General features: G+C 46.0%; 1 protein-coding gene and 1 long non-coding RNA gene across 4 annotated transcripts; one reads left to right on the top strand and one right to left on the bottom strand.

Moving 5' to 3' along the window:
* Positions 1-294: 294 nt before the first annotated feature.
* Positions 295-4,074, bottom strand: LOC140419455 (uncharacterized). Its single transcript, XR_011945796.1, has 2 exons — positions 3,818-4,074; positions 295-1,153 (listed from the first exon to the last, which is right to left on the bottom strand). It is a non-coding gene; the product is annotated as an uncharacterized lncRNA (long non-coding RNA).
* Positions 3,785-26,968, top strand: LOC140419453 (uncharacterized). 3 transcript variants are annotated; one of them, XM_072503321.1, is made up of 3 exons: positions 3,785-3,858; positions 17,412-17,527; positions 20,159-26,968. In XM_072503321.1, the coding sequence occupies exon 3, from the start codon at positions 20,267-20,269 to the stop codon at positions 21,635-21,637; it is 1,371 nt and encodes a 456-aa protein (XP_072359422.1). In that variant the 5' UTR covers positions 3,785-3,858; positions 17,412-17,527; positions 20,159-20,266; the 3' UTR covers positions 21,638-26,968. The 3 variants fall into 3 exon arrangements, with proteins under 3 accessions (XP_072359422.1, XP_072359425.1, XP_072359424.1); XM_072503324.1 differs by having other exon boundaries at positions 17,412-17,534; XM_072503323.1 differs by lacking the exon at positions 3,785-3,858 and adding an exon at positions 13,075-17,095.

Below are 26,968 nucleotides of genomic sequence, written 5' to 3'. Positions count from 1 at the left end.
AGTGTACATGTGAAAACTAACACGGTGCTTTGGGATGATGTCCCCTAGTGGCAGCGTGTAGTTGAGAAATAGGAGTGGCTGAGGATAGATCCTTGGGGAACACCGAGTACAAGGACTTGGAGAGGAAAGGGAGATTTTGATGTGGTAGTTTGCACTGATGGTGGGTTAAATATTGTTTTCGGATGGGTGATGATGGTGCATTTAAAGATGAGCGACAGGACCAAGAGACAGAACTATTTACAATATCACACAACATGGAGAAGTTGAATGGTCAGTAGTTTTGTGAGAATGTGGTTAAATAATAATAATCAAACAATCTTTATTAGTGTCACAAGTAGGCTTACATTAACACTGCAATGAGGTTACTGTGAAAATCCCCTCGTGGCCACACCCCGGCATTGGGGTACACAGAGGGAGAATTCAGAATGTCCAATTCACCCAACAAGCATGTCTTTCAGGACTTGTTGGAGGAAACCAGAGCACCCGGAGGAAACCTACACAGACACGGGGAGAACGCACAGACTCTGCACAGACAGTGACCCAAGCCGGGAATCGAACCCAGGACCCTGGCGCAGGAGGCAGGTCGAATGGACAAGATGAGCTCTGAGGAAGATAGATGGTATGAGAGAAACTAGGGAAAGATGAGTTCAGAGCTCAGACCATGTGGAATTTTAGAGACAGTTTGGCCCAGTGGAAGAAGGGAAAGCAGCAGAGGCAGCTGATCTGACTGTCTCAATTTCAGTGAGTAAGAAGCTTCATGAACTCCACACACTTGAGGTGAGGATGGAGGAGACAGGGGAGAGAGAGAGACCTTCAGACGGAACTAATTTGTGATGGGATGTTAAAAGATTCGAAACACACTTGTGTTAAATAATTGACTTTTATCCAGAATATTATCCCTTATAACTGGATTAGCGTTTATAAATATGAGTCAAACCCGAGTCCAATGAACATGGTTCAGTCCTGGATGTGATTCACAGCAAAGTCCAATCACAGCAGTTACTTGTGAACCCGCTGGTGTCTCAGCCGGTTGCCTGAGTGAATGAATCCCTTTCCACACTGGGAGCAGGTGAATGGTCTCTCCCCAGTGTGAATCCGCTGATGTAGAGTGAGTTGAGATGATCTTATGAACCCAGTCCCACAGTCGGAGCACCTGAAATGAAAAATGAAATGAAAATCGCTTATTGTCACAAGTAGGCTTCAATTAAGTTACCGTGAAAAGCCCCTAGTCGCCACATTCCGGCGCCTGTTCGAGGAGGCTGGTATGGGAATTGAACCGTGCTGCTGGCCTGCCTTGGTCTGCTTTAAAAGCCAGCTATTTAGCCCAGTGTGCTAAACCAGCCCCTAATGGTTTCTTGTCAGTGTGAACATGTTGATGGGACACCAGTTCCCCGGAACTTTTAAAGCACTTCCCACAGTCGAGGCATTTGAACGGTCTTCCATCAGTGTGAACTCTTTGAAGGGACACCTGATCCCGTGAACTTTTAAAGCACATCCCGCATTTAAAAGGTCTCTCATCATTGTGAATCTGCTGGTGTGTCAGCAGTTGGGATTAATGAGTGAATCCCTTCCCACACTCGGGGCAGGTGAAAGGCCTTTCCCCAGTGTGAACTCACTGGTGCATCAACAGGCTGTATGTCTGAGTGAATCCACGCCCACACTCGGGGCAGATGAAAGGTTTCTCTCCAGTGTGAATGTGTCGATGGGTTACCAGGTCAGATGGGTAATTGAACACCTTGCCACAATCCCCACATTTCCATGGTTTCTCCCTGCTGTGACTGCGCTTGTGCTTTGACAGACCAGATAATCGGCTGAAGCTTCGTCCACACACAGAACACGTGTACGGTTTCTCCCCACTGTGAACTGTGCTTTTTTTCTTCCATGTTCAAAATCTAATGATATTCAGGTTGCGATCAGTTACACGACTGTCAGATTTTGATGTGGCGCTTGGTTGGAGTTTCCCAATTGCACATCCTTCCCTGCTGATACCCTGTGAAATTGAGTTAAAACAGAAAAAAGGGAGTGAGAGAGCTCCCACAAAACACAAAGACAGGTTGTGAAATTGAGCTGAATGAATCTGGTAACTTGTGGGGCCGGCACTGGGAAAAAGTGACCACGAAAACTGTTGAAACTTTTTGAACCAGTTTGTTAATGTCCTTCAGGGAAGGGAACCTGCCACCCAGCCTGAGCCCACACAAGATTCAGGCCTCTGCAAGAACACAAGAAATAGGAGCAGAAGTAGACCATTCAGCCCGTCAAACCTGCTCTGCCATTGAACACGATTGTGGCTGATCTCAGTCTTCAATTCTACTTTCCCGTGAGCTCTCTGCGTCCTTTCACTTCCTGAGAGACCAAAAATCTCACCATCTCAGCCTTATATATATTCACTGATGGTCACAGTAACTTCATTGCAGTGTTAATGTAAGCCTACTTGTGACAATAATGATTATTATTATCATCCTCAACCCTCTGGGCTAGAGAACCTTGTGAGAAACAGAGTGAGAGAGAAAGAGAGTGAGTAGTAGGGGAGAGAGAATCAAAAAGATTGATGGAAAGGGAGAGAGAGTGAGAACGGAGTGAGGGTAACAGGAAGCAATGGACCAGCAACTGAATCACAATTTGACAGAATCTCCTAAACCCTTAACCTCCACCACCTGGATGGAGCAGGGCAGCAGATGTATGTGAACATCACCACCTGCAAGTTGCTTTCCAAGACACACACTGTCTGATCTTGTCTGACATCCAGTGCTGGATGAGCAGAACTTTCCTCCATTTAAATATTGACAAGACTGAACCCATTCCCTTTCATCCCCTCTACAAACTCCAGTCCCTTGCCACCAATTCCATCCCTGTCCAATGTCTGAGGCTGAAGCTGACTGTTCACAACCATGGTGAAATATTTCACCCCAGATGAGCTCTTGACCACAGATCTACATCATCACCAAGATTGCCGATTTCCACCTCAGGAACACAGCTCGACTCCACCTTAGTCTCTGTTCATCTGCTGCAGAAACCATCATCCATTCTTCTGTTACCACTTAACCAAATTATTCCAACGCACTCGCAGCTGGACTGCAACATTAAACAACCCCCTCCATCCCATCCCAAACTCTGCTACCCATGTGCTTACTCACACCAGCCCCTGTGCCCACTGATCTACAAACGCTTCCTTTGAAAAGGCACAAAAAGTTTAAATTTCTCATTCTTTTACTCCATGGTAATGATCATCCTGATCACTGTAATCTCCTCCACACACACCCCTTTGAGATCTCTGCACTCATTTAATTCCAGCCACTTCAGCATTCCCGATTTTAATCGCACCACCGTTACCAAGGCCTCAATTTCTGGAATTTCCTCCTTAAAACTCTCTGACTCACTTTCCTCCGTTAAGATTGTCCTTAAAAGCTAATATCTCCTCTTGTGGCTCAGTGTCAATTGTTACTTTGTAACGTTTCTCTGAAAGTCTTAAGTCTTAAAAGTTTTATTCTGTTCAAGTCACAATATAAATTCGAATTATTGTCACAGCCCTGGATATATTCTGCCCCATGAATAGGAATTTGTAACTCAGAGTGAAACAATTTGATGGACATTCTGTCAGGAAGAAACGTTTCAAAAATGTTGCCCCCAACAATGATGGCGACTGAGCCTGAGCTCTGCTGCTCATGCCCCAATAAAGATGGTGGGTACGCATGCGCACTGTCGCTAGTGATCCAACTTAGGATGCCGATGGCGCATGCCCACTGCTGCAAGTAACCCACTATTGAGAAGGCGCATGCGCACGTCTGCCAGAGCCAAAGAAAGATGGTGTTTGCTTCACCTTGTCTGCGAGAAAGCTGCAGCTCCCGCTCAGATCCCCAGGTACCGGGAGGTTATTTTTCCGGATTTTCGGTTAAGATAAAACGAAGCGTGTCTAACGACCCGCCTGATCCAGCTCTCCCTCCGTCCCGCCATTCCCACCTTCACGGATTGTGGATCCGAGAAAGAACTTTTTCTTTGTCGCCATTAATCACACTGCGTATGCTTCACTCAGCCCAGTCCCGCCTCCACATTCACGCTGATTGGTTGGAGGACCAGTCACTCCCGACCGGTCCTCTGGACCCGCCCACTCTTTGCCAATTGGTCAGTGCTGCCGTCAATCACTCCGCGCATTGTGAGGTGTCAGGTGAGAGGTCGGGGGCGGGGTTTACAAACCCCAGTGGGGCCCCAGAGCAGAATGTGAAACAAGAACATTCTCCACTCTCACTATCCGCCGCTTTCTCTCCACAAACAACCTCAGAGAGAATTCTTCGAGACAGGATCTACTCCCATTTGGAAGCAAGTTGACGTATTAGCGAGAGTCAGCCCGGTTTTGTGAAGGGGAGGTCGTGTCTCACTAACTTAATAGAGTTTTTTGAGGAGGTCACAAAGATGATTGATGCAGGTAGGGCAGTGGGTGTTGCCTATATGGACGTCAGTAAGACGTTTGACAAGGTCCCTCATGGCAGACTGGTACAAAAGGTGAAGTCACATGGGATCAGGGGTGAGCTGGCAAGGTGGATACAGAACTGGCTAGGTCATAGAAGGCAGAGAGTAGCACTGGAAGGGTGCTTTTCTGATTGGAGGACTGTGACTAGTGGTGTTCCGCAGGGATCAGTGTTGGGACCTTTGCTGTTCGTAGTATATATAAATGATTTGGAGGAAAATGTAACTGGTCTAATTAGTAAGTTTGTGGACGACACAAAGGTTGTTGGAATTGCGGATAGCGATGAGGACTGAAATGAAATGAAAATCGCTTATTGTCACAAGTAGGCTTCAAATAAAGTTACTGTGAAAAGCCCCTAGTTGCCACATTCCGGCACCAGTTCATGGAGGCTGTTACGGGAATCGAACCGTGCTGCTGGTCTGCCTCGGTCTGCTTTCAAAGCCAGTGATTTAGCCCTGTGCTAAACAGCCCCAGTGTCAGAGGATACAGCAAGATTTAAATTGTTTGGAGACTTGGGCGGAGAGATGGCAGGTGGAGTTTAATCCGGACAAATGTGAGGTAATACATTTTGGAAGATCTAATATAGGGAATTTACAGTGAATGGTAGAAACTCTCAAGAGTATTGACAGTCAGAGAGATCTAGGTGTACAGGTCCACAGGTCACTGAAAGGCGTAACACAGGTGGAGAAGGTAGTCAAGAAGGCATACGGCATGCTTCCTTCATTGGCCGGGGCAGTGAGTATAAAAATTGGCAAGTCGTGCTGCAGCTGTATAGAACTTTAGTTAGGCCACACTTGGAGTATAGTGTTCAATTCTGGTTGCCACACTCCAGAAGGATGTGGAGGCTTTAGAGAGGGTGCAGAAGAGATTTTCCAGAATGTTGTCTGGCATGGAGGGCATCAGCTATGATGAGCGGTTGAATAAACTCGGTTTGTTCTCACTGGAACGACGGAGGTTGAGGGGCGGCCTGATAGAGGTCTACAAAATTATGAGGGGTATAGACAGAGTGGATAGTCAGAGACCTTTTCGCAGGGTAGAGGGGTCAATTACTGGGGGGGCATAGGTTTAAGGTGCGAGGGGCAAGGTTAGAGGAGATGTACGAGGCAAGTATTTTTACAGAGGGTAGTGGGTGCCTGGAACTCGCTGCCGTAGGAGGTGGAGGAAGCAGGGAGGATACTGACGTTCAAGGGGCATCTTGACAAATACATGAATAGGATAGGAATAGAGGATTATGGACACCGGAAGGTAGAAGATTTTAGTTTAGACAGGCAGCATGGTCGGCGCAGGCTTAGAGGGCCGAAGGGCCTGTTCCTGTGCTGTACTTTTCTTTGTAATAAACAAGGTAATATCTCACAGGGCTGAGAGGTAATATATTAGTTTGGATAGAGGATTGGCTAACCGACAGACAGCAGAGAGTGGGGATTAGATTATATTGGATTTAGATTAGAATTAGATTTATCCACACATGTACCGAGGTACAGTGAAAATTATTGTTCTGGGTACAGTCCAGGCAGAATGTTCCATGCACGAAAATCATAGGACATACGATAAATACAAAATGTAAATACATAGATATAGATATCGGATGAAGCATAAGGAGTGTAGAACTACTCAGTAGAGAAGACCATAAGACATAGGAGCGGAAGTAAGGCCATTCGGCCCATCGAGTCCACTCCGCCATTCAATCATGGCTGATTTCAACTCCATTTACCCACTCTCTCTCCATAGCCCTTAATTCCTCGAGAAATCAAGAATTTATCAACTTCTGTCTTAAAGATACTCAACGTCCCGGCCTCCACCGCCCTCTGTGGCAATGAATTCCACAGACCCAACACTCACTGGCTGAAGAAATTTCTCCTCATCTCTGTTCTAAAGTGACTCCCTTTTATTCTAAGGCTGTGCCCCCGGGTCCTAGTCTCCCCTGCTAATGGAAACAACTTCCCTACATCCACCCTATCTGAGCCATTCATTATCTTGTAAGTTTCTATTAGATCTCCCCTCAACCTCCTAAACTCCAATGAATATAATCCCAGGATCCTCAGACGTTCACCGTATGTTAGGCCTACCATTCCTGGGATCATCCGTGTGAATCTCCGCTTGGACCCGCTCCAGTGCCAGTATGTCCTTCCTGAGGTGTGGGGCCCAAAATTGCTCACAGTATTCTAAATGGGGCCTAACTAATGCTTTATAAAGCTTCAGAAGTACATCCCTGCTTTTATATTCCAAGCCTCTTGAGATGAATGACAACATTGCATTTGCTTTCTTAATTACGGACTCAACCTGCAAGTTTACCTTTAGAGAATCCTGGACTAGGACTCCCAAGTCCCTTTGCACTTCAGCATTATGAATTTTGTCACCGTTTAGAAAATAGTCCATGCCTCTATTCTTTTTTCCAAAGTGCAAGACCTCGCACTTGCCCACGTTGAATTTCATCAGCCATTTCTTGGACCACTCTCCTAAACTGTCCAAATCTTTCTGCAGCCTCCCCACCTCCTCCATACTACCTGCCCCTCCACCAATCTTTGTATAATTGGCAAACTTAGCCAGAATGCCCCCAGTCCCGTCATCTAGATTGTTAATATATAAAGAGAACAGTTGTGGCCCCAACACTGAACCCTGCGGGACACCACTCGTCACCGGTTGCCATTCCGAAAAAGAACCCTTTATCCCAACTCTCTGCCTTCTGCCTGACAGCCAATCGTCAATCCATGTTAGTACCATGCCTCGAATACCATGGGCCCTGATTTTACTCAGCAGTCTCCCGTGAGGCACCTTATCAAAGGCCTTTTGGAAGTCAAGATAGATAACATCCATTGGCTCTCCTTGGTCTAACCTATTTGTTATCTCTTCAAAGAACTCTAACAGGTTTGTCAGGCACGACCTCCCCTTATTAAATCCATGCTGACTTGTCTTAATCTGACCCTGCACTTCCAAGAATTTAGAAATCTCATCCTTAACAATGGATTCTAGAATCTTGCCAACAACCGAGGTTAGGCTAATTGGCCTATAATTTTCCATCTTTTTCCTTGTTCCCTTCTTGAACAGGGGGGTTACAACAGCGATTTTCCAATCCTCTGGGACTTTCCTGGACTCCAGTGACTTTTGAAAGCTCATAACTAACGCCTCCACTATTTCTTCAGCTATCTCCTTTAGAACTCTAGGATGTAGTCCATCTGGGCCCGGAGATTTATCAATTTTTAGACCTCTTAGTTTCTCTAGCACTTTCTCCTTTGTGATGGCTACCATATTCAACTCTGCCCCCTGACTCTCCGGAATTGGTGGGATATTACTCATGTCTTCTACTGTGAAGACTGACGCAAAGTACTTATTTAGTTCCTCAGCTATTTCCTTGTCTCCCATCACAAAATTACCAGCGTCATTTTGGAGCGGCCCAATGTCAACTTTTGCCTCCCGTTTGTTTTTAATGTATTTAAAGAAACTTTTACTATCATTCCTAATGTTACTGGCTAGCCTACCTTCATATTTGATCCTCTTTCCTTATTTCTCTCTTTGTTATCCTTTGTTTGTTTTTGTAGCCTTCCCAATCTTCTGACTTCCCACTACTCTTTGCCACATTATAGGCTTTCTCTTTTGCTTTGATGTATTCCCTAACTTCCTTTGTCAGCCATGGCTGCCTAATCCCCCCTCTGATAACCTTTCTTTTCTTTGGGATGAACCTCTGCACTGTGTCCTCAATTACTCCCAGAAACTCCTGTCATTGCTGTTCTACTGTCTTTCCCACTAGGCTCTGCTCCCAGTCGATTTTCGTCAGTTCCTCCCTCATGCCCCTTTAGTTACCTTTATTTAACTGTAACACCTTTACATCTGATTCTACCTTCTTTCTTTCAAATTGGAGATTGAATTCTACCATATTATGATCACTGTCTCCTAAGTGCTCCCTTACTTTAAGATCTTTAATCAAGTCTGGCTCATTACATAACACTAAGTCCAGAATGGCCTGTTCCCTCGTGGGCTCCATCACAAGCTGTTCCAAAAAGCCCTCCTGTAAACATTCAATGAATTCCCTTTCCTTGGGTCCACTGGCAGCATTATTTACCCAGTCCACCTGCATATTGAAGTCCCCCATGATCACTGTGACCTTGCCTTTCTGACATGCACTTTCTATTTCGTGGTGCATTTTGTGCCCCCGGTCCTGACCACTGTTAGGAGGCCTGTACATAACTCCCATTATGTTTTTTTTGCCTTTGTGGTTCCTCAACTCTACCCACACAGACTCCACATCATCTGACCCTATGTCATTTAGTGCTATTGATTTAATTTCATTCCTAGTTAACAAGGCAACCCCGCCCCCTCTGCCCACCTCCCTGTCTTTTCGATAGGTTGTGAATCCCTGGATGTTTAAATGCCAGTCCTGAACCCCCTGCAACCATGTCTCTGTGATGCCTACCACATCATACCTGCCAGTCACAATCTGGGCCACAAGCTCATCTACCTTGTTCCGTACACTGCGCGCATTTAAATATAGCACCTTTAATTCTCTATTGACCGTCCCAAGAAGATGCTTGGAGAGATCAGTTCAGTCCATAAGAGGCTCATTCAGGAGTCTGGTAACAGCACGGAAGTAGCTGTTTTTGAATCTGTTGGTGCGTCTTCTCAGACTTTTGTAGCTTCTGCCGATGGAAGAGAGAATAACACAGGTGTGAGGGGTCTTGGAGGGCTCGTCTGTCTTTTTCTGGTTGGCAAGCTGTATCTAGTGGTGTGCCACAGGGTTCGGTCCTCGGCCCCCAACTATTTACAGTCTAAATTAATGACTATGGGACAGATAGAATGTACGATTCATGATCTGGAAGAAGGAAGTGAAGGCACTGTTGCTAATTTTGCAGATGATACAAAGATCTGTAGAGGGACAAGTAGTATTGAGGAAGCAGGGGGGGCTGCAGAAGGATTTGGACAAGTTAGGAGAGTGGGCAATGAAGTGGCAAATGAAATACAATGTGGAAAAGTGTGAGGTTATGCACTTTGGAAGGAGGAATTTAGGCATAGACTATTTTCTAAATGGGGAAATGCTTTCGGAAATCAGAAGCACAAAGGTAATTGGGAGTCCTTGTTCATGATTCTCTTAAGGTTAATGTACAGGTTCAGTCAGCAGTTAAGAAGGCAAATGCAATGTTAGCATTCATGTCAAGAGAGCTAGAATACAAGACCAGGAATGTGCTTCTGAGGTTGTACCTGGTCAGACCTCATTTGGAGTATTCTGAGCAGTTTTGGGCCCTGTATCTGGGAAGGATGTGCTGGCCTTGGAAAGGGTCCAGAGGAGGTCACAAGAATGATCCCTGGAATGATGAGCTTGTCGTATGAGGAACGGTTGAGGATTCTGGGTCTGTTGGAGTTTAGAAGGATGAGGGGGGACCTTATTGAAACTTTAAGGATGCTGCGAGGCCTGGGTCGAGTGGACATGGAGAGGATGTTTCCACTTGTAGGAGAAACTAGAAGCAGAGGACACCATCTCAGACTAAAGGGACGATCGTTTAAAACCGAGATGAGGAGGAATTTCTTCAGCCAGAGGGTGGTGAATCTGTGGAACCCTTTGCTGCAGAAGGCAGTGGAGGCCAAATCACTGAGTGTCTTTAAGACAGGGATAGATAGGTTCTTGATTAATAAGGGGATCAGGGGTTATGGGGAGAAGGCAGGAGAATGGGGATGAGAAAATATCAGCCATGATTGATTGGCGGAGCAGACCCGATGGGCCGAGTGGACTAATTCTGCTCCTATGTCTTACAGTCTTTTGGTCTTCCGATAGCCAAATTTACAGCTAACACTGAAATGGGTGGGAAAGCAAGCTGCGATGAGGAAATGAGAAATAGGTGAGTGGGTCAAACTGTGTCAGATGGAATTTAACCTGCATAAGTGTGAGGTTATCCATTTTGCTCAGAGGAATAATAAAGCAACTTATTATCTAAATTAAGAGAAAGTTCAAAATGCTTTTGTACAGAGGGATCTGGGTGCCCTTGTGCACGGATCGCAGACAGTCTGCAGGTGCAGCAGGTAATAAGGAAGGCAAATGGAATGTTGGCTTTCATTGCTAATGGAATAGAGTATAAAGTAGGGCAGTGCTGTTGTAACTGTATAGGCCGTTGGTGAGACCACATTGGGAGTGATGCAGATTTTGTCCCTTGGACAATGGCATAAATACATTAGCGGCGGTTCAGAGAAGGTTCACTAGATTGATTGTCTTGTGATGAGAGATTTGAGCAGTTTAGGCCAATACTCACTGGTGTTTAGAAGAATGAGAGGAGATATAATTGAGGTACATTAAATGCTAAAGGGGATTAACGGGGTAGACGTAGAGCGGATGTTTCCCCTTGTTGGACATTCTAGGAGGAGAGGCCATCTTTTTAGCCTCGTCCTGCATGTTTTATTTCAAGGGGGCTGGATTCTACACACAAAGTTGTGTTGCTGCACAAAACTGTACAAGCTTCCAGTGAGGCCACATTTAGAATAATGTGTACAGTCTTGGTCCCCTTATTTCAGGAAAGATATATTATCATTGGAGGTAGTACAGAGGAGGTTCACGAGGGTGATCCTGGGTTTGGAGGGACTGCCAAATGAGGAAAGAATTTCTTCTCCCAAACTGGTGAATCTTGGAATTATTTAGCCCAGGAAATGTGGAGGCCGAGTCCGTGATCAGTTGCAAGGCTGAGATCGATCTGTTTTTAATCAGTAGGGGAATTGAGGATTACTGAGGGAAGGTAGGAAAGTGGACTTAGTGAGTGTGAGATCAGCCGTGATCTTATTAAATGGTGGAGCAGCTCAAAGGACTGAACGGCTGACTCCTGTTCCTATTTCTTCGGGTCTGTTCTGTTTGTAGGTAAAGATTTCCAGTATCTGTGTGACTGGAGAAGTACTGAGATATATAAAATCCTGGTTAGAAACCATCTGGACTGCTGTGATTTAAAAAAAAAAAAAGTTTCTTGTGATGTGATGCAGCCGGATAGGATGCTCTCTTTCGCACATCTGTAGAAGATTGTGAGAGTCGATGCGGACATGCCAAATTTCTTTAGCTTCCATAGGAAGTAGAGACGTTGTTGGGCTGTCTTCACTGTTGCATAAATGTAAGTGGACCAGGACAGACTGTTGGTAATGGTGACCCCCCAGGAACTTTAAGCTATCGACCATTCCCACTTCGGAGCCATTGATGTAGACGGGAGCGTGTGTCGTACTACACTTCCTGAAGTCGATGATCAGTTCCTTGGTTTTGCTGGCATTGAGAGAGAGGTTGTTTTCTGTCCACCAAGCAACCAAGTGATCTTTCTCCCTTCTGTAGTTTGACACGTCGTTGTTTGAGGTACGATCCATCATATTCGTATCATTCGTAACTTATAGATAGAATTGGAGTTAAAGCTTGCCACACAGTCTTGTGTGTGTGTATACGGAGTACAGTAGAGGACTGAGCACACATCTTTGTGTGGCCCCGGTGTTGAGGACTATTGTGGAGGAGATGCTGTTACCTATCCTGACAGATTGCGGTCTGTTGGTGAGGAAGACAAGGATCCAGCTGCACAGGGAAGGGTCAAGTCCAAGATTGCAGAGTTTGGTTATTAGTTTTGTTGGGCTATTGGTGTTGAAGGCGGAGCTGTAGTCTATGAACAACAGTCTGACGTAGGGTGTTGAACGAACACTTCACATTTGTCTTCACCCAAGAGTATGAGGAGGCAGATATGGAATTCAGGCAGAGACTGAAGTTCCTGAGCAAATTAACATCGGGAGTGACAAGGTATTGGAGGTGTTGGCAGGTTTAAAAGTGGACAAATCTGCACGTCCGGATGAGTTGTGCCCTAGACTGTTGTGGGAGGCGCGGGAGGAGATTGCAGGGGCTCTGACCCAAATTTTTAATTCCTCTCTGGCCACGGGGGAATTGCCAGAGGACTGGAGTTCAGCTAATGTGGCCCCACTGTTTAAGAAAGGTTGTAGAGATAAGCCAGGAAACTGCAGGCCAGTGAGTCTTGCGTCAGTGGTAGGGAAACTATGGGAGAGAATCTATCTCCACTTGCAGAGGCAGGATTTGATCAGGAATAGTCAGCATTTGTCAGAAGGAAGTCATGCTGACCAAATTTGATTGCATTTTTTGAGCAGGTGACGAGCTGTGTAGATGAAGGTAGTGCAGTTGATGCTGTTTACATGGACTTCAGCAAATCTTTGACAAGATCCCAATGGGAGACTTGGAAGACCATAAGACATAGGAGCAGAATTAGGCCGGGCAGCACGGTAGTGCAGTGAGTAGCACTGCAGCCTCACGGCGCCGAGATCCCAGATTCGATCCCGGCTCTGGGTCACTCTCCGTGTGGAGTTTGCACTTTCTCCCCGTGTTTGCGTGGGTTTCGCCCCCACAACACAAAGATGTGCAAGGTCGGGGGATTAAACACGCCCCTTAATTGGAAAAAATGAATTGGATACTCTAAATTTATTTTTAAAAAGGAATTAGGCCATTCGGCCCATCGAGTCTGCTCCGCCATTCAATCATGGCTGATATGTTTCTCTTCTTCATTCTCCTGCCTTCTCCTTATTCACCGGATGCCCTTATTAATCAAGAACTATCTATCTCTGTCTTAAAGACACTCTGATTTGGACTGTTGCTCTTTTTAGCCTTAGTTTATTAGCTCTGATTACGTCACCTTTGGTCACGAGTCGCCAGGTATCTTTCTGATACCGCCACGTGGTTCAAGTTATGGTTAATAAGTCAGCACACCGCTTAGTAAGATTGAAATCAACGGTCATTTATTATATACAACAAGTAATGTTTATACAATAATCCTACTATCTATATAATAAACCTATCACTACTGGCCAATACTTAACTTTAGGAAGAGCCCACCAGGTCAGGGAAACGAATGGCTTATCCAATCAGATCTGGCCCGCGGGATTCAAAAGGCTGATACAGGTCGATGGCTAGGAGTCTTTATCGGATAGCGATCGCTGGATTCAAACTTACAGTTGCTGGTTGGTGTTCTTGCGAAGGTCTCGAGCAGGCGAAGAAGGGAGAGAGAGAGAGATCTGAACTTGGCCCCTCACTTTATAGGGCCCAGGGGCTTCCCGCCTCTCGGGGCGGCCCTTGACCCTGAGTCCCAAGTGATTGGACTTGTTCCCAATCACTGGGTTCGATACGTCCAATTGCGAGGCGATTCCCCGATCGGGGGGTGGTCGTTCACCTGCCTTTGTTTCGGCCACTGCAGGCGCCGACAGGTCTGGCCCGGTATTCAATTGCTAATATGTTGCAATTGTTTCCGGGGATAGCCGATTAAACTGCAGATGTCTGGGTTGATGGGCTGCTAATAGTCCTGAGTATAACTGCAGATGTCTTGGTTGATGGGCTGTTAATAGCCCTGAGTATCGATCTGGGCCGACTTCCCCAGAGCCGAATATGATATTCTGCCTGCAGCTGTCCGTTTGTGTCTTGTTACCTGCTTTTCCCATCAGCCTTTCCGGTTAGCCATTTTAAATCGGGTTTTGGCCAAATTAATCGGGAAGCAGCCATTTTACGTGGCTACAGGTCTCCCCAGCCTTCACAGCAATGAGTTCCACAGATTCACTGTCCTCTGGCTGAAGAAATTCTTCCTCATCTCAGTTTCAAAGGATCTTCCCTTCAGTCTGAAGCTGTGCCCTCTGGTTCTAGTTTTTCCCACTCGTGGAAACATCCTCTCCACGTCCACTCTCTCTCGGCCTCTCAGTATTCTGTAAGTTTCAATAAGATCTCCCTCATCCTTCGAAACTCCCAACGAGTACAGACCCAGAAAAAGAAAGCAAATGCACATGGGATACAGGGTAATTTGATGAGGTGAATTGAAAATTGGCGTAGCTGTGATCCGGGGATGATGACAGACAACTGCTTCAGTGACTGGAAGCCAGTGACCAGTGGCGTACTACAGGGATCTGTGCTGGGCCCCCTATTATTCATCATTTATATAAACAACATAGATGACTATGTGGGGGGTAGGATCAGTTTTTGTGGATGACACAAAGCTTGGCCTGGTGGTTAACAGTGAGGTTGAGTGTCTTTGGTTACAGGAAAATACAGACGGGACGGTCAAATGGGCAGAAAAGTGGCAGATGGAATTTAACCCTGAAAAGTCTGAGGTGACACACTTTGGAAGGAGTAATTTGTCAAGGAAGCATTCAACTAATGGCATGACACTGGGAAGTTTGACAAATAAAGGGACCTTGGCGTGTTTGTCCATAGATCTCTGAAGGTAGAAGGGCAGGTTAATAGGGTGGGGAAAAAGGCATACGGGACACTTTATCAAATTGAGGCATAGATTACAAAAGCAGGGAGGTCATGTTGGGAGTTGTATTGAACTATTATGAGGCCACAGCTGGAGTACTGTGTGCAGTTCTGGTCGCCACATTATAGGAAGGATGTGATTGCACTGGAGGGGGTGCAGAGGCAATTCACCAGGATGTTGACTGGGATGGAACATTTAGGTTATGAAGAGAGGTTGGATAGGCGTGGGTTGTGTTTGTGGGAGCAAAAGGCTGAGGGGCAACTTGATCAAGGTGTACGAGGGGCGTGGACAGGGTGGATAGGGAGCAGTCGTTCCCTTAGTTGAAAGATCAGTCACAAGGAGACACCAGTTCAAGGTGAGGGGCAGGAGGTTTAGGGGGGAATTGAGGAAAAATGTTTTACCCAGAGGGTGGTGATGGTCTGGAATGCACTGCCTGGGAGGGTAGTAGAGGCGGGTTGCCTCACATCCTTTAAAAAGCACCTGGATGAAGACTGGCACGTCATAACATTCAAGGCTATGGGCCAAGTGCTGGCAAATGGGATTAGGTAGGTGGGTCAGGCTTTTCATGTGTCGATGCAAACTTGATGGACCGAAGGGCCTCTTCTGCCTGTTGCTGATGATACAAAGTTCGGTGGCATCGTAGACAGCCTAGATGATAGCATAAAATTGTAAGGAGATATTGACAGACGAGGTGAATGAGCAACACTGTAGCAATGTAAACAAGTGTGAGGTTATCTGCTTTGAACCAAAAAAAGATCGAACTGAGTACTTTCTAAATGGAAAGAGGTTAAGTACAGTGGGTGTCCAAAGAGACTTGGGGTTCATAGAATCTATGGTATGGAGACAGGTCCTTCGGCCCAAACTGGTCCATGCCAACCAAAAAGCCCACCTAAGCCAATCCCATTGGCCTGTATTTGGCCCAATATCCCTCTGAACCTTTCCTATCCATGTATCTGTCCAAATGCCTTTTCAATGTTGTCAATGTCACTGCCTCAACCATTTCCTTTGGCAGCTCATTCCACATACGTACCATCCTCTGTGTAAAACCGTTGCTCCTTAGGTTCCCATTAATTCTTTCCCCTCTGAACATAAACCGATGCCCTCGAGTCCTTGATTCCCCAACCTTGAGAAAAGACTGAGCGTATTCACCCTATCCATGCCTCTCATGATCTTACACACCTCGATAAGATCACCCCTCAGTCTCCTACGCTCCAAAGAAAAAGGTCCTGGCCTGTCCAATCTCTCCCTGTAACTCAGTCCCTTGAGTCCGGGCAACATCCTTGTAAATCTCTTCTTCACTCTCTCCAGTTTAATAACATCTTTCTGTCAGCAAAGCAGCCAAAACTGAACACAATACTCCAGGTGCGACCTCACCAACGTCCTGTACAACTGCAACATAACTTCCCAACTTCTATACTCAATGCCCTGACTGATGAAGTTCAGCATGCCACAAACTCTGCCCTGTCTACCTGTGACTCCACCTTTAGAGAACCGTGCACCGGAATTCCAAGGTCGCTCTGGTCCACGATACTCCCTAAGGTCCTACCATTCACTGTGAAAGTCCTACCTTGATTTGACTTTCCGAAATGCAACTCCTCGCACTGATGTGTATTGAGCTCCATTTGCCATTTCTCGGCCCACTTCCTCAGCTGATCAAGATCCTGCTGCAATTTCTGATAACCTTCCTCACTGTCTACAATACCACCTATTTTAGTGTCATCTGCTAACTTACTGATCAAGCCTTGTACATTCTCATCCAAATCGTTGATATAGATAAAAATCAGCAATCTCCTAGTTACTAATCTCCTAGTTACTCCCCGACTTAGTTAATTACTCTAATGTCACGTTTCAGTTTTTTCCCCCAGTCCAGATACCCAACAGGTAAGTTATTTATACTGACTGTTCCGAAGCTCTTCCTCCCCGGATTGGCACCAACCCCGCTCCCTGCAGACAAGGCCATGAATCCCCGAGGTAAGTTATTTATACTTGCCGTTCCTCCCCGGATCCGGGCCAACGCCTCTCCCTGCCGACTAGGCCGTGAATCATCATAGATTATCATAGAATTTACAGTGCAGAAGGAGGCCATTCGGCCCATCGAGTCTGCACCGGCTCTTGGAAAGAGCACCCTACCCAAGGTCAACACCGCCACCCTATCCCCATAACCCAGTAACCCCACCCAACACTAAGGGCAATTTATCATGGCCAATCCACCTAACCTGCACATCTTTGGACTGTGGGAGGAAACTGGAGCACCCGGAGAAAACCCACGCACACACGGGGAGGATGTGCAGACTCCGCACAGACAGTGACCCAAGTCGAAATCGAATCTGGGACCCTGGAGCTGTGAAGCAATTGTGCTATCCACAAGGCTACCGTGCTGCCCTGAATCCCTGAGGTAAGTTATTTATATTTACTGTTCCGAAGCTCCTCTCCCCGAGTTCACACCAACTCCGCTCCCTGCGTTGGTGAGATTCACACCTGGGTGTCTGGAAAATCGTTAGGTCAGTAACTGTCCTGTGAGGTAATGAGTCATTTTGCTTCCCAATTGGCCGAGGAAGGCAGTGTGTCACAAGGATGGATGTGTTGACCGATTAATGGCTGGAGGATGGGGGCAGGTCATGTGATCAAACCTCCATTTAATCAAAGTTGGCGAGGAGAGAATGTTGTGAATTTCTGTCCTAACTGACTGTGAGGTTTCTGTAAATTTACAGGATACTGGAAGTGGAGGTTTAACAGACGGGAAACGCAAACCAAACGTCACATCGCGATCTGACAGAGTCACTAGGTTCATCAGACCCTGAATATCAGCAGCATCTGGGTGTGGAAGGTAAAAGGTTTGTCTGTTCTGTCTGTGAGGGAAGATTTCAAGTCTCAGTGTAACTGGAAAAGCCCCAAGATTCACAAACCCTGGTTAGACCAAACCTGGAGAACTGTGTTCAGTTCTGGGCAACAAACCTGAGGAAGGATAGAATGGCCTCGGAGGGAGTGTAGCACAGATTTAGCTGAGTGATATCTGAACCCCCCCGGGGTTAAATTACAAAATTAGATTACACAAAGGATTCAGAGACATGTTGGCACAGAGAATGGCATTCGGCCCATTGAGTCCATGCTAGCTCTCTGGAGCAATCCAGTCAGTGCCATTCTCCTGATCTCTCCCTGTGTCCTCGCAGGTAATTTCCCTCAGATGTCCATCAAATTTCCTTTTGAAATCAAATCATTCATTGTGTTTATTTTCAAACTCTCTCCAAGGCAGCAAGTTTCAGGCCATTGCCGCTCGCTGTGTCAAAACATACATCTCATATCACCTCATATCTCCTGTACCTTTTACATACAAACTAGGAACAGGCCACTCGGCCCCTCGAGCCTGCTCAGTATTCAATAAGATTGCGGCTGATCTCATTCTAACGTTAACTTCACATTCCTGCCTACCCCGATGACCTTTCACCCCCTTGCTCATCAAGAATCTATCCAGCTCTGCCTTATAAATATTCAAGGACTCTGCTTCCACTGCCTTTTAAGGACGCGAGTTCCTAAGTTTTACAACCCTCAAGAGAATAAAAAATCCTCATCTCCATCTGAAATGGGAGACCCCTTATTTTGCAACAGTGATGTTCTCGATTCTCCCACAAGAGGAAACATCCTCTCCACATCCACCCTGTCAAGACCCCTCAGGATCTTATATTGTTCAATCCAGGTTTTACCCAAAACTTTAAATCTGTGTCCCGACTGCTTGTACGACCAGTGAATGGAAACAGAGTTTCTTTGTCCACCTGATGGAAATCTGGCATAATCTGTGTCCCTGAATCAAATCTCCCCTCAACCTCCTTTGCTGGAACCATTCTGGTAAATCTCCTCTGCATCTTCTCCAAGAACCTTCACATTCAGATAGAGTTGCAGATAGCGAGGAGGACTGTCAGAAAATACAGCAAAATATAGATAGATTGGAGAGTTGGGAAGAGAAATGGCAGTTAGAGTTCAATCCAGGCAAATGCGAGGTGATGCATTTTGGAAGATCTAATTCAAGAGCGGACTATACGGTCAATGGAAGAGTCCTGGGGAAAATTGATGCACAGAGAGATCTGGGAGTTCAGGTCCATTGTACCCTGAAGGTGGCAATGCAGGTCGATAGAGTGGTCAAGAAGGCATACAACATGCTTGCCTTCATCGGACGCGGTATTGAGTACAAGAGTCAGCAGGTCATGTTACAGTTGTATAGGACTTTGGTTAGGCCACATTTGGAATACTGCGTGCAGTTCTGGTCGCCACATTGCCAAAAGGATGTGGATGCTTTAGAGAGGGTGCAGAGGAGGTTCACCAGGATGTTGCCTGGTATGGAGGGGGCTAGCTATGAAGAAAGGTTGAGTAGATTAGGATTGTTTTCGTTGGAAAGATGGAGGTTGAGCGGGGATCTGATTGAGATCTACAAAATTATGAGAGGTATGGACAGGGTGGATAGCAACAAAATTTTTCAAGAGTGTGGGTGTCAATTACAAGGGGTCACGGTTTCAAGGTGAGAGGGGGAAAGTTTAAGGGAGATGTGCGTGGAAAGTTTTTTACGCAGAGGGTGGTGGGTGCCTGGAACGCTTTGCCAGCGGAGGTGGTAGAGGCGGTCACGATAGCATAATTTAAGATGCATCTAGACAGATATATGAACGGGCGGGGAACAGAGAAGTAGATCCTTGGAAAGAGACGACAGGTTTAGATAAAGGATCTGGATCGGCGCAGGCTGGGAGGGCCGAAGGGCCTGTTCCTGTGCTGTAATTTTTCTTTGTTCTTTGTTCTTCCTGAAGAGTGGTGACCAGAGCTTCAGAAAGATTCATAGAATAGAATTAGAGCCATAGAATTCCTACAGTGCAGAAGGGGGCCATTCGGCCCATCGAGGCTGCACTGATTCTCTGAAAGGGCACCCTGCCTAGGCCCACACCCCTACCCTGTCCCTGTAACGCCATAGCCCCACCTAACCTGCACATCGCTGGACACTAAGGGGCAATTTATCAAGGCCAATCCACCTAATGTTCCCTTCTTTGGACTGTGGGAGGAAACCTGAGCACCGGGTGGAAACCCACGCAGACACGGTGAGAAAGTGCAAACTCCACACACACAGTCACCAAGGTCGGAATTGAACCTGAGTCCCTGGCACTGTGAGGCAGCAGTGCTAACCACCATGCCACCAGAAGCATAGTTTCAGTATCAATATTATTGTTTATGAAGCTGAAGATTGAATTTGCTTTGCCAACTACTCCCTTGATATGTCTTGTAAATATACAAAATCCCTCTTCACCTCTTTCTCCCTCTTCCCGAAGAGGCCAGTTGGGTATTTACAGCAATCCAGCAGTTTTCATGGTCACTTTTTCCCAGTGCCGGCCCCACAAATGACCAGATTCATTCAGCTCAATTTCACAACCTGCCTTTGTGTTTTTGTGGGTTCTCTCTCACTCCCTATTTTCTGTTTTCACAGGGTGTTCGAAGGGGAGGCTTCAAAGTCCAGATATGCAAACCAAATATCACACCAGGATCTGACAGAGTTTGCAATTTATCATATTCTGAACATCATCGTACTTTGAACATGGAAAGAAAAAGCATCGTTCACAGTGAGGAGAAACCGTACACGTGTTGTGTGTGTGGACGAGGATTCACTCGATCATCAGGCCTCACGAGACACAAATGCAGTCACACCGAGGAGAAACCGTGGAAATGTGCAGACTGTGGGAAAGGATTCACTTCCCCATCCCATCTGGAAATTCATCGACGCAGTCACACTGGTGAGAGACCATTCACCTGCTCCAAGTGTGGGAAGGGATTCACTGAGTCATCTAATCTGTCCACACACCAGCGAGTTCACACTGGGGAGAGACCATTCACCTGCTCCAAGTGTGGGAAGGGATTCACTCTGTCATCCGCCCTGCGGAAACACCAGCGGGTTCACACAGGGGAGAGACCATTCACCTGCTCCAAGTGTGGGAAGGGATTCACTCAGTCATCCGTCCTGCTGAGTCACCAGCGAGTTCATACTGATGAGAGACCGTTTCAATGTCCAGACTGCGGGAAGTGCCACAAACGTTCTGGGGATCTGATGAGCCATCAACGTGTTCACACTGACGAGAAACCGTTTCGGTGCTCTCACTGCGGGACTGGGTTCAGACAATCATCTCACCTCACTGTACATAAGCGAATTCACACTGGGGAGAGGCCATTCGCCTGCTCCCAGTGTGGGAAGGAATTCACTCAGTTATCCACCCTGCAGAAACACCAGCGAGTTCACACTGATGAGAGACCGTTTCAATGTCCAGACTGCGGGAAGTGCTATAAAAGTTCTGGGGAACTGATGTGCCATCAACGTGTTCACACTGACGAGAGACCGTTTAGGTGCTCTCACTGCGGGACTGGGTTCAGACACTCATCTCAGCTCACTGTACATCAGCGAATTCACACTGGAGAGAGGCCATTCACCTGCACCAAGTGTGGGAAGGGATTCACTCAGTCATCTGACTTGCAGAAGCACCAGCGAATTCACACTGGGGAGAGGCCATTCGCCTGCTCCATGTGTGGGAAGGGATTCACTCAGTCATCTGACTTGCAGAAGCACCAGCGAGTTCACACTGGAGAGAGACCGTTCACCTGTTCAGAGTGTGGGAAGGGATTCAAAATGTCTTACAACCTACAGAAGCACCAGCGAGTTCACAGCGAGAGACCGTTCCAATGTCCAGACTGCGGGAGGTGCTATAAAAGTCCTGTGGAACTGATGCGCCATCAACGTGTTCACACTGACGAGAGACCGTTTAGATGCTCTCACTGCGGGACTGGGTTCAGACGATCATCTAACCTCACTGTACATCAGCGAATTCACACTGGGGAGAGACCGTTCACCTGCTCTGAGTGTGGGAAGGGATTCACCATTTCATACCACCTGCAGCAGCACCAACGAGGCCACAAATAACCACAGTGAATGGGTTTTGCTGTTACTCACATTCAGGACTGAACCATGTTCATTTGGATCTCTTTCTGCTGATAACAAACTTCAGCCCATTTACAGGGGCTAATATTCTGGCTAAAAGTCAAATACATTAGATTTGAGTTAAATCCGCAGTGTGTTGAAACGTTTTAATATCTCTGACACAGGTTAGTTCCTTTTGAAGTACTCTCACTCTCCCCTGTCTCTTCCATCCTCACCTCCATAAAGAAGTGTGAGGAGCTTGTGGAACTTCTTTGTGACTGAGATTGAGTAAATCCGATCAGCTGTCTCTGCTGCTTCCCTCCCTTCCACGAGCCCACCGGACCAAACTGTCTCTAAATGTCATCCTTTCCTGAGCCCTGAACCCACATCTTTCTCTAGTTTCTCTCCCCTCATGCCCTCTCAGAGCCCATCTTGTCCATGAGACCCAGCTCCTGCTCCATCGACCCTATTCCCACTCAGCTACTGATCAGCCAACTCCCCTGTATCCACGGATATTGTCAACATTTCTCTCTCTTCAGTCACTGTCCCTCTGTCCTTCAAATCTGCCATCATCACCCCCTCCTCAATAAAACAAACCCTTGACCCTGCCATCCTTACAAATTACTGCCCCATCTTAAACCTCCGTCTCCTCTCCAAACTGTTTGAACATGTTGCCACCTCCCAAATCTTTGACCATCTTTCCCAGAACTCCAATGTTTGAACCCTTCAATCAGGTCTCTGCCCTGCCACAGTGAAATACAAGCGACAAACAGAATCTTACCCGGAGAGAAGACAGACAATCCGGGAGCTTGGATGCAAGGGCGGCACGGTAGCACAGTGGGTAGCACTGTTGTTTCACAGCGCCAGGAACCCGGGTTCGATTCCTGCTTGGGTCACTGTCTGTGCGGAGCCTGCACGTTCTCCCCGTGTCTGTGTGGCTTTCCTCCGGGTGCTCCGGTTTCCTCCCATACTCCAAAGATGTGCAGGTTAGGTGGATTGACTATGCTAAATTGCCCTTCGCGTCCAAAAGGTTAGGTGGGGTTACGGGGATAGGGTGGAGGTGTGGGCTTAAGTAGGATGCTCTTTCCAAGGGCTGGTACAGACTCAATGGGCCGAATGGCCTCCTTCTGCACTGTAAATTCTCTGATTCTATGAGGTGAGATTGTCCTTTCTGAGCTCCAGCCAGGTGATGTTAAACACTCAGGCGGGAAAGACAAAAATCTACAACGTGTTTAAAACAGCTGATTTATTTCACCAATATCTAGAATGTTAAACTCCAGTCCCTTAGAGGTTATTATCATCAGAAACAAACTCCAACTATCAGAGTAAAAACCTCAAAGTTCTGGTACAGATAGAGGCCATTTGGCCCATTGTGTGAGTGCTGGCTGAAGTGGAACTATTCGGCTAAATCCTATTTTGCAGATCTCAGTCGATTGCCCTGTATGTCCCAGTCCTTCAATTGGATATCCAAGACATTTATTTTAAAGTGATCCGGATTTCTGCTTCTAGGACCCTATGAGACAGCGAGTTCTAGACTCCCACCACTGAAATGATGACCTCCGAGAAGCCATAGCTTTGCCAAAAGAAGTATCCATTCTAAATGGTATTGCCATTACTCAAGACAACACTATAGAAGCACAAGGAAACACCCTTGCAGACAGAGTAGCGAAGGAAGCTGCCTCCCAGTGGGATTCTTCAGCAGAACCAAGACACATCTACAAATTGGGAGTGACCGATTTATTGCAAGATCTACTTGAAATGCAACATGACTCGGCACAAGAAGAGAAATGGTCATGGTTAGACTCAGGTATCCAGTTGTATGGTGATGATATTTGGAGACAAGTTCAGACTGATAAACCAGTTGCACCACAGGCACTGATGCCATTTTGCCATTTCTGGCCCAGGACAGATGATGGCTTGATTCCAGAAAAGTTGGTGTGGCAAAGGATTCAAAAAATATGCACAATTGGTATCAAACTGCTGTGTAACCTGTGAAAAGAACAACTTACGACCTATAACATCAATGCCTCAGCTAAAAGCTCCTGCCCCTGCAGGACCATTCCAGAATATACAGGTCGATTACATCACCCTTCCTACATGTCAAAGATACACTGACTTCCTTGTAATAGTGGATAAGTTCTCTAGATGGGTAGAGGCTGCTCCAGCCAGGAGGGCTACAGCCACCCATACATCCAAAGTCCTATGCAAAGGCTATATTCCCAGATGGGGAGTACCAGCTAGATTGACTCAGACAGTGGAACCCACTTTACAGTTGCTGTTTGCCAGGAGGTGTGCAGATTACTGAACATCGATTGGAATCTACACTGCCCTGATCATCCAGAATCATCAGGACAAGTGGAACGCATGAACCGGACTTTAAAAGAACGATTGTCCAGATACAACCAAGAAGGCATGAATTGGATTCAAGCCCTGCCACTAGGTTTGTGCAGTATCAGAGCAACCCCAAACTAAGCCCATTTAAGGTCATCACTGGTAGACCCATGTCCCTGGCAGGAACTATTGACTTAAGAAAGACAGACTGTCATGTGATGAGTGATGCTTTACTTAGTTATTGTCAAAACTTAACAAATGCTTTCAGGCCTCGATGGAGTGGGGCGATCCTCCTGATGGGGCCACGACTTGGTGCCCGTCGAATCCGCTTACATAAAACAAATTCAGCACAAACCATTAGGAGCCAAGTGGGAAGGCCCCTACCAGATATTACTCTCAACCCAGTCAGCCGTGAAACTCCAAAGAAAGAAATCAAGGATTCACGCGTCATATGTGAAGCGCGCTTACCAAAATCAGAATCTGTAAAAATGTTTGCCATAATATTGATTTTCAGTTATGTGTTTGGCCCAGCAGGCCTTACCCAGGAGTTCAATGTTAACACGTTCCTTTACATGTCCTATACCTATGCCAGAGACTTTAACGTCTCTAATTGCTGGGTGTGTTCTTCTATCCCTACCAATTCCCAAACAGCTATCCCACTGCAGCCTGTTCCTTTTACTTTATCCCAAATGGAACAATGGTACATTTTCCAAAATCCCGACTCTTCCCTTCCCCAATGTGGAGACACCAGAACCAAAGAAATGATAAACGATGAGGTTAAGAGATGGCGATCTGCAGGCCGCCCAGTAAATACTTTCAAGGGATGGTATCAACATGTCTCTGATCGGAAACAGAAACCAGCCCAAGTAACCTTCCCAACTGGTCATAATCATACTGGGACCATTTGTTTAATCGGCTATAATCATAGAGCATGGAATGTGGGATACAGTAAATGTGAATATTATTGGATGTGAGTGCCAGTACAGAGTGCACTCATGACACAAGGTAGTGGTCTCTGGACATGAAGGGAATCCCATCGACTTTAAAAGGATATCTAATAATCACACCGATGGGACAAATTGTACAGAATATTGATACCCACAAGTGGTTGCCCAATATTCTACCTATAATGGCACCTATTACAGTAATACTGCAGACCCTTGGCTCCCAGTGAGCTGCAGAGGAGCGTGCTATTTATGATTCATTGTCCCCTTCATCCGCCATTCGTTTCCGTTTCCCTAGCCGATGCTATAAACGCAGACTCAAAACATGGACCTTTCATCCCACAGTTTGAGAAATATCAACTGACCACTATCATCACGAGGTCTAAACGCGAGATCACAGGGGCTGAGAAATTCTTTTCTGCTCTCATCCCTGCCTATGGCATCATCGTATTGAGCAGAGAATACATTAAATTGGCCACAGCCTTCGAGGAAATAGCCAATGACACTGCCCGAGCTCTCAGTAGCATTTCAGCCGAGATGCTAGCCAATCGAACTGTGGCTTTACAGAATCGGATGGCACTTGACTATGTGCTAGCCGAGAAAGGTGGCACCTGTGCCCTGATTGGTGCAGAGTGTTGCACCTACATCCCAGATAATTCGGAAGAAATCAACAGCTTGTCAGCACATATTCCAGAAGAAGTTGGGAAACTTTAACAACTCTCTGACACCCCTCTTAGGGGATGGCTCTCTGGATGGGTGGGTAGCACAGGAATTTCCATCATTCAGGGACTTCTCTCATTTTTCATTTTTGGGTTTGTCATTTAGGTAGTGATCTTGCCGATCAGATGCATTGCCCAATGTATGGCTACCCATAATGCCCCAACAATCAAAGTGGTTCATAGTTGTCCAACTGCACCACCAGCCCATGACATTGAACCAGGCTCCTACTATTGAACTGTCATTACTGCATTATTACCCAATTATTACTGCAATCATATAATTAACTTCCATTATTACTGAATTGTTATTGTACTATATAATCACTTTTTTGCATAAAATACGTCCAGAATGCTTGTAACGCTTGCAAAGCTTTGCCCGTTCCAGTGTTGATGGCTGTTCTCAAACAAGTGAACCATTAAAGAAAACGCAAATGAGTTCCTCCCTGCGCTTAATTCTATCCTATCACATTTCTTCCCTAACTTCTATTCGTTATTTTGATTCATCTTATTAATCTTTAGAAGAATCAAAAGGGGGGACTGATAGAAATGGGCTTTCTAGTTACCTATAGATGATAACGGTAAAATAGTTAAATGAGAACTCAGGAAGCATATGAAGCATTATTTGAGTGCAACAATAGCTGGATACCCATTAAGGGTTAATCCAGATCATACACTTTAGTTTTCGTTCATTAAACCTAGATTTTAACATTTGCAAATTGCTTGAGACAAGCAAGGTCAGTGACGCCAACTAGCTAAAAGACCCCATTGTATGCTGCTGCTTTTCCAGCACGGACAGTCTCGTTTCCATGGTAATAGACAGTCTAAGGTCATAATGCCCTGAAGGCTGTTTTTTTTCTAATTAATGTTGAGATGCAGGTGTCAATAATTTGGAAAATTGGCAAGCGATGGAATGGGAGAATTCCGCCAACATACTCAAATACATATATCTCTTAAATTGATGGATAGACACTTTGGTCAAATTGATGAATTATAAATTAGTTAAAGCCAATCAGCAATAAAAAGAAGGCCAGACATTGAGATAACAATTCTCTTAAGAATCACTTACCGGAATGGAAAAGTGCTTCTGTTGCTCTGTTCGGTTTCTCTTCTTGCTCACTCCATCTATTTATGAAACCTTTGCTGCTCGCTTTGCTAATCAAAATTACCCAGTTATTTTATCTGGTGTATTATGATTTAAATGAAAACTCAACTTCTGTATTCGCTAAAGACAATTAATCTGACTAGCTTACTGCAGGGCTAGTTGTTGATTTTTTCTAAATTTTGTATTAAAAACAAGTGGCACAGCTGACAAATAAAGTTCAACTGGACTTTGCCAAAAA

The sequence above is a fragment of the Scyliorhinus torazame genome, chromosome 5 (assembly GCF_047496885.1).
Source record: "Scyliorhinus torazame isolate Kashiwa2021f chromosome 5, sScyTor2.1, whole genome shotgun sequence".
Taxonomy (NCBI): domain Eukaryota; kingdom Metazoa; phylum Chordata; class Chondrichthyes; order Carcharhiniformes; family Scyliorhinidae; genus Scyliorhinus; species Scyliorhinus torazame.
Note: the sequence above shows the minus strand (reverse complement) of the source record. Positions and strands in the feature narration are given on the sequence as shown.